Here is a 13,438-nt window from a genome sequence, read left to right on the forward strand (position 1 = left end):
GGCATGAACAGCAGCCACAGGGTTGACCGCTGAGGACTGTGAACATTGCCGTGGTTTGGGTTGGTTTTGATACCTCCCTGCTTTTCAAGTTATTAATGAAGTCCTGAGGAAATAATGTGAAAAGTCTGTATCCTCACACCTTGGGAAGCTCGTGTGTTCTAACTGGACCATGTGTCCCATATGATGTTCTAACTCGCCGTCTTCCATCTGTTCAATTTTCCCAGCTAAACCAGAAGAAAGAGGAAGTAGAACAGAAAAAGAACGAATATAACTTCAAAATGAGACAGCTCGAACACGTAATGGATTTTGCTGCCGAGCATCCTCAGGTGCCTGTCACAAAAGGGGTGTTCTCTGGGGAGACGGACCAGTTTCATGAGGGATAAAAGTGTGGAAATCACTAAGACTGTAGGTTTGTATTTCTATAGAAAGAGATTTTCGCCAGTACCTTTTCTGCTTTTTACTTGATAAAAAGGTATCGGCATTTTATTTGTTTCACTTGCACAGGAATTAGATAACAGGCTGAATAACTAAGCGTTTTCTGTGGGCAAGGCATCTATGTTTGAAATGAAATCTTTATACAATATCAATCGAACATTTAGATGGAATTTAATTTTATTTTAGAGCCCTAAAACACCACCTCACTTTCAAACACATTTGGCAAAACTCCTGGAAACCCAAGAACAGGAGATAGAAGATGGAAGAGCGTCTAAGGTTTCTCTGCAGCACCTCGTCTCAAAGCTAAACGAAGACAGAGAAGTCAAAAATGCCGAAATCCTCAGAATGAAGGTAACTGGATAATTTTTTTCAAAAAAAAATCTTTTAAAATAAACAGTATCCAGAATCAACAAAAGAAACAGTATCTTTCATGGTCACTGAAGGTACAGAATTCAAAAGGCACAAAACTAAAGGGCAGACAAAAAAGCCTTCCTCTCCCCACGGACTCCAGGCTGCCAGCTGACAGGCTCCCCCCCACCCCGCCCCGGGCCCCCATGGTAGCCACTTTCCCATGGATAACCAAGTCTGCGAGCATTGTCTCCCTGTTGTTATGATGGTACCAAACACAGGCTGTGCCAGCTACTCTGACCACAGTGCCACCTGACTTAGGCCCTTGCCAGTTTCATAGCTAAAGCACGCTCTCTTGCTACAGTTGTAAATTCGTATTTTTCTCCTTAGGAATGAGATGGAGCATCTTTTGTTCCTCTGTTTCTCTGACCTGTATCCTTCGCGCATCTTTNGGGAAAGTCGGACGCTTAACCGACTAAGCCACCCAGGCGCCCCTCTCTTTCTGGACTTTCCCTAAATGATTTGTAGGCATTCTCTATGTATTCTAGAGATTTGCTTTTGTCTAAGGTCGTTAAAATTGATCTTGTTTGCCATTCCTTTAAACTGCTTTCTGCTTTATTTTTTTTACCCAGGAACTTGGGGTTATGGTGCTTTTGTGTGGGGAGAGTGTGGTTTGAGGAGTATTGAGGGGAGGGAGGTGTGCGGCGGAGTGCCTGGTGTGGAGGTGTGGACGGTGTGGGTGGACTGGATGGGGGACGTCACAGAAGATCACTTTCAGGCTGCGAGGCCTTGGCTCTGCAGTGAGGTTTTGTTCAGGAACAAAATTAGCTCCCCGTACCCAAGTGATGGGAAGTATACATAGTCTTTCAAGCTCTGTTCCTCGTGGAAGGGTCATTTCTTGCCTTTTTATGTAGGTCAGCTCTCGGTGTGCTGAGGAATGTGGCTGCTACCCAGATTGGCATGATTCGAGTACTCAGAAGAAAGTGGGTCAGGTTGAAAGAGGTCAGACAATGGACAAGGAGAAGTAAATAAAAAAGGACGCTCCTTGCAGACAAGCACTTATTTCTTCTGGATGGTCATACCCGTGACTTTCAAATTCGAGCCCACCTCAAGAGTTTGATGGCTGTGGCACATCAGTTGTCCCCTTTATCCAACAGAGTGATTCGTCAGTTCCGTCCATTACACTGTGCTCGCTGCAAGGGTACTTCCCGTCTGTCGCCATACACTGATCTTACAGCATTATTGACTCTTTTCCCTATGTCAGGTTTTTTAAATCAGAATTTATTATTAAATAGAATCAAATAGAAAATTTACCAAAGTAGGGACTTGTGGTCATTTTTTTTCATAAAGGCATCTTGATGAATTGTGTGCTATTGATAAGGGTCTGTGTTTAACACACTGTGGGCACGAAAATCCCCCAAAGCTGGTCATAGTTTGCTTGTTACCCCGTGATACCCAGTACAGTGTTTTGTGCATAGGAAGGGGCTTTCAAGGTGAATATGGGTCTCACTTGGGAGGCAAAATAACACCTACTACAATGTGTTTTCTGACAAGACATGATTTGATGTCTTCTTAGGAGCAGTTGTGTGAAATGGAAAACGTCCGCCTGGAGGCTGAGCAGCTAAGAGAGAGAAACTGGCTCCTGCAAAGGCAGCTGGATGATCTCGAAGGGGAAAAGCACAAGAGGTGAGAAAGCGTTAACCTTTGCATTGTTGTAGAGCTATTGAAATGAATTTCAAACCAGAAATTTGAACCAAACTGTCTACTTCTATTTTACGAAAAGGAGGGGCGGGTGGAGAAGCAAAAGAGAAGGTTCGAGAGGGTCCAGCAGAAAAAGGGAGGATTTCCTACCAGTTGCTTTGGCTTCACGACTCACGGTCCAGGGGATGCTCCTGCGCAGGAAGGAGCTTTACTGGGGACCGTTCCTTCGAGTCTGGATATCTCTGTGCAGGTGGTTTGCCTTCTGCTAAGGCCCTTTCTAGTTGTATTTGCTAATGACACGGCAGTGTGTCCCAGGCAGCTAGGCTTCGTCCTATCGCTGACACTTGAAAGTCCTGTGACTTTCGGCTCAGTTTTTAACTTCTAGTGCCTTAGGTTCCTTAGCCATAAAATGAGGAAAATGATAGTTCTCTCACAAGGTGTTGTAACGACCAAAAATAATGTGTATAAAGTGCTGGTTACAGTGGTTGGCAGAAGGGAGTCACTCAATAAATGGCAGATATTAGGTATACGAAGTAGAATTATGGTCCTGCCCTTCGGTGAACTTTCTGAGTGAGGCCTTAGAGATGAGGGCGGCCAGGAAAATCCTACAGCAAGTGGAAGTGAAGCAGAGGGAGGTCCCATTTGGGATGGAGGCACACACTGAATGCAGCTTCCCAGACTAGGGGTCCCTGCTGTTCTGCTGTCTCGGGCAGACGCTCTCCCCTCCGGCAGCTCCCCTTCCCTGTCCGGAAGTGGCCCTGAGATGCACTGTCTGAAACCTAACTCAGACAACAGACACTGGAGGATGTAGTGGTGGCGGTACTGACGGTCTTTCCCTAAATGCTTCTTCAGGCTTCAGTGAGCATCTGAGATGCTCTTTTTAGTAGCAGCCCTCCCGGGATTTCACTTCCCTTTCCAGGTGATTCCAATGCAGGTAGTCCACAGCCTGGCCACCTGGTTTCCACATGCTCCCCACCAGCCCTCCTCCCCCATAAAGAAAAGCATTGTACTTGGTACATTGTCTTTTATCAAGAGCTAGTTTGAGCATGGAAGATAGAATGTTTCTAGCCCATTTATAACATCACAGTTCAAAAATACTTTATTTAATAGACAAATGTCCCTTATGAAGGTAAGAAGCTCCTTCCTGAAAGATTAGAGCAGGAGAAATCTGCAACTCTGGGGTCGGATCTAGCTCACGGTGCTTTTGGTAAAGACAGTGTCATTGGGTCATAGTCATGCTGTTTGATTTAAATACTGCTGTGGCTGCTTTTGCATCGTAGCAACCACGTGGAATAGCCATGTCCCAGACCCCACAGCTCCCAGAGCCTAGAATATGGTGTCTGGCCCTGGGCAGGAAAAAGTTTACCCACTTTTAGATTAGAGCGTAGAAAACACTTCTGTAATGATTTGGGGCCTTTTCCTCACTGAGGTCTCATTATTGTTTCTGTCTCAGCTGCCAGATTTATTAAGTGCAAGAAAGTACTGGCGCTTCTGTTTTCCTTTAAGAAATGATCTTTTCCTCACCGCTGAGGAGCCTGTGGCCTTCAGGCAGGTTCTTCTTGGGGGATGTCCCCCTGGTCCAGGGACTGCCCACAGACACTCAGTTTATGATCCTGCCCTTGTCAAGTTCACAGAGAATGGACTCACAGTAATCAAATTCACATGATAATGATGCATCGTCCAGAATGTAGTTTTCTTTATATAGAGGAGCATTCCTTTTCCGTGAAAGAGATTTATGTCTGGTGCTCAGGGAATCCCCTTCCTGGTGTCAGCATACATGGGATGCCAGAGTGTCATCAGAAAATTGCCAGCTGACCATGCAATCCAAGCAAATGGGGCATCGAGGCTCCAGTGCCAGGCTGGCCCAAGGAACCCCTCCCCATACCCAGAGATGTGCACCACCCCCCTCCCCTCGCTGATCACCAGGCTTCTGGCCCACGCAGCTCTCAGCCCCCTTTGCTCACATTTGATCTTCATTAAGATACCACTCTTGGCTAAATTTCTACTTTACTTTCAGCCAAGCCTTGATTAGATTCCCTTGCTCTGTTCACCTCATTTTTTTTAATGCAGGGCATCCTGAATTCAGGGGAGGTGCCTTATTTCATCCCCATATACCAGTCACATCTGTGAACTGTGCTAACTTGACCTAGTCACCAGAGTTAGAGTTAGCTTTTCATTACAGAAAAGCTTGTCATTGCTGCATACGGTAGATATGAGATTGCTACTTGAATATGCTTATCAGTGTTTCCCATCCTCTCTTTCTTGTCTGTGCAGCAAACAGAATCATCCAGGTCATCAACAGCTGAAGAATGAACAAGAAGAAATGATCAAAGAAAGACTTGCTAAAGTATGATTTTTTTTTAACGTAATAGTTGTTTTTCTTGTCCAAGAAATGCTTTTATACTGAGCATTTGTGGTTATATGTTTTTTAGAAACCATTTTACTTTTGAAACTTCTGTCTTTTCTGTATTCCCACTGTTAAGATTGATACCATCAGTATTTAGACGTCACATAATTGAGAGTGAATTTGTCTTCATGTTCCCATGGTTAGTCTACTGCTCGGGTGTCCTCACACAGAGTTTTGCATTTAGAATCGAAGTAAGTACCGGGCGTCTTTGTGAGGTCTCCCAGGGCACAGTTCATGAAGTCTTAGAGACACGTACCCCCTTTATGGGTGCACAGTTGGGATAGTGGAAAAAGATGTTGGTTTAATTTCATTATCATGAGGGAGATGAACTGCTTACCTTCGGTCTTTTTCTTAGCAACAGTAAGAACTTAAGCCATCTTTGTCTTTTTCTCTTATTACAGAATAAATTAGTTGAAGAGATGCTGAAAATGAAAGCAGAGTAAGTACACTGTTTCATAATTCAGGCTCTTATTGGTCTTTTCTTTCTTCTCTCAGGGAAGAGGTACTTCCTGTGTCCACAGGGTAGGTAGCTTCTTTCCTTCTGCAGTAGTATGTGGACACAAGAGGTGCATACCTCATTGTTTTCCTAAGCCCCACCTGCTCGCGGGGTTCCTCACGTGAAGCCAAAAAACTTCTTAAAGAAGTGTCAGGAAAGGCTTAGTTTCTCTTGAGGAATTGATGAACTGTCTCCTCCTGGATGGTGAGAGCAGTATAACTGACCAGGTTACTCTTTCACCCCACCTGGTTTCCTCTGACTTAAAACCTTGAAGACCCCCTGAGACCCACAGATCAATACTCTTGATTTCTTCCGGTCTTGACTTTGGGTCTTTTTACATGTGTTCTGTAAACAGGGTTTTTAATTTATTCATGTGGTTTTCCTATTAATTTATGTAATCTTATAAACTGCCTCATTCTTTGATGAACAAGATATACTGTATGCTCTCTGAGGTTCAAAATAAGTAAACTGGTTGGGGTTAACAAATAAAATGGTAAAACGTTAGAAAGATAGTGCACTCTAAATAGGTATTCATCCAGAACAGAGGTCCTCAAACATTTTCACTGTATTTCATATATAACATTGTTATGTATACCTCCTACGTGATTTTTGGAGCATCATATACCCTCTTGTACATTTTTGGAGTTGATTTTACATCTAAAATTTTTCATTGAAAGTTTAAATTGAGGCAAAGAACAGAAGTTCCCACATACTGAAAATCACGCCATTTAGGAATAAAGTTCTTGGTGTCACAATGGCCAGGTGGTCTCAGGCACCAGCCTCAAGTTCCTGCTTCTCCTGGTTGGCACTTCTGGTCTCTGCATGGGGGTGTAGGTTCGAATCCTGCTTCTGACACGTCTCCAGTTTTGTTCCGGATATTGTCCTATCAAGTCTCACCTTGAACTGGCCATAGAAATAAAGCTCTGGTGGTGTTCTTTTAAAAGTATCCACTGACTTGCTACTTTCTCTCCAGTTAGCAGTGCAGTAACAAATTCCCAAACCTAAAGTTGTACATTGTTCCTTTTTCTTTCAGACTGAATTTCCATTCCATACCCACACAGAATGGTATCCTAATTTAATACACTGTTTGGAAAATTTTTTGTACCCTATCATATAGCTTGGCAACAGAAATAAGTATATAAATAGGAAAGAATTTGTAAAAGTTTCTTGTATTCATATGGCTTTAGTGCTATCTTTTTTCTGGATTGAGTATTCATTACAGTGATTAATCACAGTATCCTACATTTGTTATATGTTTTTATAAATAATTATTATACCTACTAAAATTTGGCTGGAAATGCAATATCCCAATGCATTTTATCTTAGTGTTCTTGCGTCAGTTAGCTCATTTTTCCATTATACTTCATTCTGGAATGAGACCATATGCAGTATCAATTCTATTCCTACTTTCTGTTTTTATAGCTATGTGTGCAGAGAAATCCTATTCACGTATTAAGTATATGGCCACAGAAGGAATTTTGTTAGAATCCTGTCATACAGTTATTTGAGCTCCGTCCAAGTTAGTACATCAAAAATTCTTTATTGATAAAAATTCTTTTTAATGATCAGCTGACGAAGACCACCTGCCTGTGCAAGAGTTGTTACCCTGTGGTTGAGTCATGTGGTTTACAGCACCAAAGTGTGGATGTGGGACAGAGCTCATCCCGTACTTGGCTCATACGTACAGTTCAGGGCCTGGCTGGCAGAGTTTGTTGTAGAGCTAGGATAGGAACACCGATCACTTATGGGGTCTATGAGAATCCAGGTATAGTTTGTAGAACTGTGGCTATTTGAGTAATAATAGCCATTTTAGACCTTCTGGCAAAAAGAATAAAAGCTCTCTAAGTTGGCATGGATTTATTTCATGATCTAGCAACCAAGAGGCTCGAGTGATACATTGTCTCTACAGGATACTGTGTGCGAGACAAGCACATGCTGGAAAATGGCACACCCGGTTTTATCGGTCCCAACCCCACAGCAGTGCTTTTCACCGTAATGTTATTATCTATTTGTGTACGTTGAGAGCCTTTAGAAAGTTATAGGGAAATTAATTTCCAGCTCACGGTGGTGTAGGCAGGAGATGTTTAATTTCATACCACAGGTAGTCTGGAGGTGCGTTGACTCAATAATGCCATCAGGGACACATACCCTTCCCATTCTTTTGCTTTTGGCACCGTTGCTTGTGGCCTCCATACCACAAGATGGCTGCCATAACCCCAAATGTCATAAACAAGAGAGAGGATCACAGCTTGCGGTGAGGTGGGTTCAAAAGGGCTTTTTTGGGGCACCTGGGTGGCTCAGTCAGTTAAGCATCTGACTTCGGCTCAGTTCATGATCTCGCGGTTTGTGGGTTTAAGCCCTGCATCGGGCTCTGTGCTGACAGCTAGCTCAGAGCTTAGAGCCTGTTTCAGATTCTGTATCTCCTTCTCTCTCTGAACCTCCTCTGCTCACACGCTCTCTCTCTCTGTCTCTCTCAGAAATAAATAAAAAAAAGGGGGGGGAGGGGCTTTCGTTTGTCAGGGGGAAGAAACGCCTTGTAGCTCCCAAGAATCAGCCTGAGCTTCATGGCCAGAATGAACACTTCTGGCAAGCTGAGGCATCAGTGTCTGGCAGTGGGGTGACGATAACCATGCTCAGCTTAGACCAGTTATATTTTACCACCTGGGTGTGCTTCTCCTTTTTTTCCCTTATAAGTGAGTTCTTATAAGCAAAGAAGTAAGGGAATGGCCCTTGGGTTAGCAGCAGGTCTGCCATGCCACGGAACCTCTTCATCAGACTGGAACAAAATCCACAAGACAAATGGAGAACAGCTCCAAGTGAATTGGGGAAATGTCTGTGCTCTCCGCCCCATGCTATTCTTCTGAGGTGCCACAGAATGTAGGCTGAAAACACTGCTCCTGAAATTAGTTGGCCTTAAATGGTATATTAAATTCTGAGTATTATGTCATTAAATAATCCTCCTAGTCCATATGCATAAAGATACAATAAAAAGTATTTGTTTCAGGAAGCTTCTAGGAGTCACACAATTTTATTAAAACAGTGAAATTCTATATAACTCCATGATAACTTTGTTCCTCATATTGCTTTTCAATTGATAGTTGTGTAAAGTATATAAATTCTAAGTAGCACATCCTTGAAGAAACGACTAACATCCCATGGTCTGAGAACCAGTTTTTGGAATTAGAAAAGATTAAGACAGGGGCACCTGGGTGGCTTAGTCAGTTAAGCGTCCAACTTGGGCTCAGGTCATGATCTCCAGTTCATGAGTTCAGGCCCTGTGTCGGTCTCTGTGCTGACAGCTCAGATTCTGTGTTTCCCCCTCTCTCTGCCCCTCCTTTGCTCGTGCTCTCTCTCTCAAAAAATGAATAAATAGGGGCGCCTGGGTGGCTCAGTTGGTTGGGCATCCGACTTCAGCTCAGGTCATGATCTCACAGTTCGTGGGTTCGAGCCCCATGTCGGGCTCTGTGCTGACAGCTCAGATTCTGTGTTTCCCCCTCTCTCTGCCCCTCCTTTGCTCGTGCTCTCTCTCTCAAAAAATGAATAAATATAAAAAGAAAGAACTAAGATATGGGGCATTAAATAAACCATGCAGTCTGTAATAATACTTAAATTGCACTTGCTCCAGTGGGCTGAATCCAAAAGTTGCCCTTCTAAATGTTCACTATTTAAAAAATGGTTTGAGGGGCGCCTGGGTGGCTCAGTTGGTTGGGCATCCGACTTCAGCTCAGGTCATGATCTCACAGTTCGTGGGTTCGAGCCCCATGTCGGGCTCTGTGCTGACAGCTCAGAGCCTGGAGCCTGCTTCGGATTCTGTGTCTCCCTCTCTCTCTGACCCTCCCCTGCTCACGCTCGCTTGCTCGCTCTCTCTCTCTCTCTCTGTCTCTCTCTCACACACACACAGAAATAAATAAAACATTAAAAAATTTTTTTAAAATGGTTTGAGGAATTTTCCAAAATGAAAGGTTTTAGTAAAGGAACAACAACAAAGCACATCTGCAGCCCCTGCTGTCCCCTGCCATCAGAAGGGGAGGGTTGGGGAGGGCTGGGTAACTCAGGACACTTTACCGCTGTCGTCGGTAGGGGAGGGCTGGATAACTCTTGACGCTTTCAAATCAAAATTCTGGGCTTGGGTGAAAAATGTCTAATTTGAATACTGTTGTGATTATGTTCTTTTGGAATGCCACAAAGTGATATTTGTTGCTACAGCCTCGAAGAAGTCCAGAGCGCCCTTCAGAACAAAGAGATGGACTGCCTCAGAATGGCTGAGGAGGTTGAACGAACCCGAACTTTGGAATCTAAAGCATTCCAAGAAAAGGAACAACTGAGATCAAAGCTGGAAGAACTGTATGAAGAAAAGGAGAAAATATTCCAGGTGCATTTGTGTGTTGGGGTTTTTTTTGCATGTAGTAGGATACGTGTGTGATTGGGTGTCCTGTGGGTCAGAGCTGCTCTAGCGTCTGCGGAGACGTCTGGTCATGAAAGCCGGGAACCTGGGCCCTCTAACGCCCTGTTCTCTCGGAAGGCATGAAATAGTTATTGTAAAAGAAAAATTAAGAGCAGTTCATTTTCTCCTCCCTGGATTGATCTGCCTGCAGGAGATGGAAATGCTGAGGAAGCAGGTAGAGAGTCTTGCGGAGGAAAATGGCAAGTTGGTGGGTCACCAGAACCTCCATCAGAAGATTCAGTACGTGGTGCGGCTGAAGAAGGAAAATGTCAGGCTCGCTGAGGTAAGCTCTGGAAATTATTCTGCAGAAACTCAGTGTGGTTTTAGAATGATTGTGTAGTTAAAGTTTAATCATTGAATCACTTTACTGCTTTTTTGGGGGAACTTACTGAACTAAAAAAATCAGTCATTGTCATTCCGAGCATACTTCAGTCTGTTATCACACTCTTACACACCAGCTTCTTGTTTAACATTTAGTAGCTTACAAATTGAAAACTGTAGTCTTAATTTGACATACAAACTTAATGAATGCAAAGAATATCTTCCTGTAAGCACCAGAGCCTGAATCTCTTTTTTCTTTTTCTTTTTTAAAAAATTTGCTCCCTAGGAGACCGAAAAGTTGCGTGCTGAAAATGTATTTTTAAAAGAAAAGAAAAGAAGTGAATCGTAAGGATCTTGGTCAACTATGTACGCGTCACCTCTTTGGAGATTTTCTTTCCTCTTGCAAAAGTAAGGCCTACGCATGCGCATTTAACAGAGCTGAATTTAAGGAGCAGGATTCCTTCGTGTGGGGCGGCGGGGCCGTCGCTCTAGTTCTGCATCCACACATAGCCCGTGGCAGGGGGCAGTCTTTTGTTTGAAGTTACCACCCCATGTCAGAGCTTTAAAATCGACTGTAAATACTGGAAAACCTTTTGCCTTTTTAAAATAAAAGCCTGTAGCTAAGGTTTGCAGTGGGTGTTGGCCAGGTTATTTCTTCCTCAGATACTGTCATACTCTCCTCGGGGGCCTGTAGCAGAAGCTCTCACAGTATGCGGTGGTTTCAGAACTTGCCATGAGGTTAATGTCTGCGTAGCATGTATGAAAGGCAAACTTGGTTAATATAGGTTATTTTTTTGTATTCCTACTTTATTCTCGTGAGCATTTTTTTTTATGACTGTAAATATGGCCAGTTTTCTAAACGTAATAAAATCCCTTAAATACAAACAGTTTAGTAAAGTGATTTACATTGTTCATTTTGGAGAGCTAAATTAAAGGCTTTTTGTTCAACTTGTACTTAACGAGCGCCCATCTTCCGCCCTGCGCTGGTCATCAGTGATCAGAGCAAACAAAACCCGCCGCCCTCCAGGAACTTTGGTGTCATAGCACTTCATTCAGTCATATGTTGGGACTCATATTCCACTGAAAGGCTAAGGCCACATTTTATTTACTCACCATCTGATGGACATCTGAGCCGTTGGCAGTTTGGGGCTACACCGAATAATGCTGCTATAAATACTTGTGTAGCAGGCTGGGTGGGGACTTCCGTTTCCTGTTTGTTGAGCAGACATGGACGAGTGGAACTGCTGCTAAGTTTGTGTTTAGCTTTTTGAGACGCCACTTTACTTTTCCCGATGCGCTATTTGCTTGCACCATCTACGTGCCCGCCAGCAGGGCGTTCGGTTTCTCCACATCCTCAGCCCTTGTTCTGGTCAGGTTTCTTACCGTGGCCAGCCTGGTGGTAGTGCAGTGGCTCATCACGGAAACGGTCTCCGAATGCCTCATGGTGCTGAGCGTTTGTTACATATAATAGAACACGATACTCAGCAATATAGAGGCAAACTGACTAATGCCACGACATAAGGAACCTCAGAAAGTGAAGGAAGACAGATCCAAGAGGTCACATATTGTATGATTCCATTTATGTGAAACATCCAGAAAAGGCAATATTGGAGAGGGAGAAAACTAACCCATGGTTACTTGTGGCTGGGGATGGGAGCACGTGGCCATATGGACAGGAGGGAACTTTCTGATAGAGGGGAAATGTTTTGGTCTGTGGTGATGATTGCACAGCTCTCTAAATTTACTAAAAATTAAACTATATTCAAATTGGTTTCATTTTATGGTTTGTAGCTTATACCTCAATAAAGCTGAGGAAAAACAATTTTAAAACTTAATGCATAGTTGAATTCTCAAGGAGAAATTAAAAACCCCCAGAAACAGAAAAGGAACTAAAAGCCAATGAGCCTGGCGGGCTCAGCTGGTGGAGCATGACTCTTGGTCTTGGGGTTGTGAGTTCAAGCCCCATGCTGGGGGGAGAGATTACTTAAAATTCCTTGTAAGGTAAAGAGCGCCCTAAAGGTGGAGAAGGGCGGGGATATTGAAGCTGGTACTAAAGACGCTGGGGTCTCACCTCACCCACCTATAGGAATGTCTGGGCGCTGCTGGAACAAATGACCACAAGCTGGGGCTACAAACAGACTCTCACAGTTTCTGGAGGCTAGAAGTCCGAAGTCAAGGTGTTGCAAGCCTGTTCTTCCTGAGAGCTCCTGGGAGCACCTGTTCCGCGCCTTTCTCCTTAGATGGTGGTAGTGACAGCAGCCCCCGGCATTCCTTCACTCCAGTTTGCGGCCCTTGTCACATAGTCTTCTCCCTGTGTCTCTGGCTCTTACAAGGACCCCAGTGAAATTAGGGCTGATACTAAAGACTTCTTAATTTGGTCACATCCGCAATGGACCCCGTTTCCAATTAAGGTAACATTCACAGGTGTGGAGGATTAAGACTTAAACGTATCTTTTTGGGGGGACACAATTCGGCCTATAAAGAGCAGTTACCAGGCTTATCCATGCCTTAATTTGAGCCACAAAACCCCCCTGTGAGAGAGGGTGGCAAGGAAGGACTTCCACGAAAACTTTCTGAATGGGAAAAAAAAAATGCTACTGAACAGTTCTGTGTGAAATCATACTAAATAAAAAAGGCCCATACAAATTACATAAGCTGTTTCTTAACATGTGCTATATATAAAACTATGCATAGGAAGCACTCTAATAACAATGATTTTCCTGGAGGGTGGAGTCGTCCTTTATGCACTTCAACACTTCTCTTTCAAAGACGTGTACTACTTTTTACACAAAAAGATTTTAAACATTTAAGTGCATAGGAAATCAGAAGTACTGTTAATCCTGGTTATCTGAGTGGTGCGATTATGGATGATTTACTCTGTAATCAAAATACTTCGATGAGCGCCTATCCACCTGCGCCTTTTGATTGGTCAGAAAACCCGAACCCGAGCCCCCGCCCCGTCTTCCGAGTCGCGGAGGTCTCTAGCGCCCTCTGCTGAGGAGTCTTGCCACTTTGCGCCTCTCAAACTGCAAGGTGCCGGTGAATCTCCTGGGGCTCCTGTTGAAATGCAGATTCTAATTAAGTGGCTGTTGGGCGGGGCCTGGATTGGGCATTTTTAACAAACTCCCGGAGGGAGCCGAAGCTGGACAACACTCTAGCAAGGACTGAAACTGCCGGGTCGTGGAGAGTTAATTCTAACAGCAGCCACACAGTACGACCAAGGACAGGTCCCTGGGAAATCCAAGCCTAACGCCGGAGGGTGCCCTCGGCCCCACCGCGGCTCCCT

At 44.0% G+C, this 13,438-nt stretch overlaps 1 protein-coding gene across 2 annotated transcripts in view; it reads left to right on the forward strand.

The window, feature by feature from the left end:
• KIF15 (kinesin family member 15) overlaps positions 1–10,780 on the forward strand; it is a 66,271-nt gene extending 55,491 nt beyond the window's left edge. For both annotated transcript variants that reach the window (XM_077777163.1, XM_077777164.1), the window contains 8 exons: positions 225–326; positions 622–786; positions 2,360–2,469; positions 4,759–4,831; positions 5,293–5,330; positions 9,594–9,759; positions 9,983–10,114; positions 10,439–10,780. In XM_077777163.1, coding sequence (XP_077633289.1) covers positions 225–326; positions 622–786; positions 2,360–2,469; positions 4,759–4,831; positions 5,293–5,330; positions 9,594–9,759; positions 9,983–10,114; positions 10,439–10,501 — 849 coding nt within the window. In that variant the 3' untranslated portion in view covers positions 10,502–10,780. The remainder of the gene's footprint in view (positions 1–224; positions 327–621; positions 787–2,359; positions 2,470–4,758; positions 4,832–5,292; positions 5,331–9,593; positions 9,760–9,982; positions 10,115–10,438) is intronic.
• The last annotated feature ends 2,658 nt before the right edge of the window (positions 10,781–13,438 follow it).

Source organism: Crocuta crocuta, unplaced genomic scaffold, assembly GCF_008692635.1.
Source record: "Crocuta crocuta isolate KB4526 unplaced genomic scaffold, BGI_CrCroc_1.0 scaffold77, whole genome shotgun sequence".
NCBI lineage: Eukaryota > Metazoa > Chordata > Mammalia > Carnivora > Hyaenidae > Crocuta > Crocuta crocuta.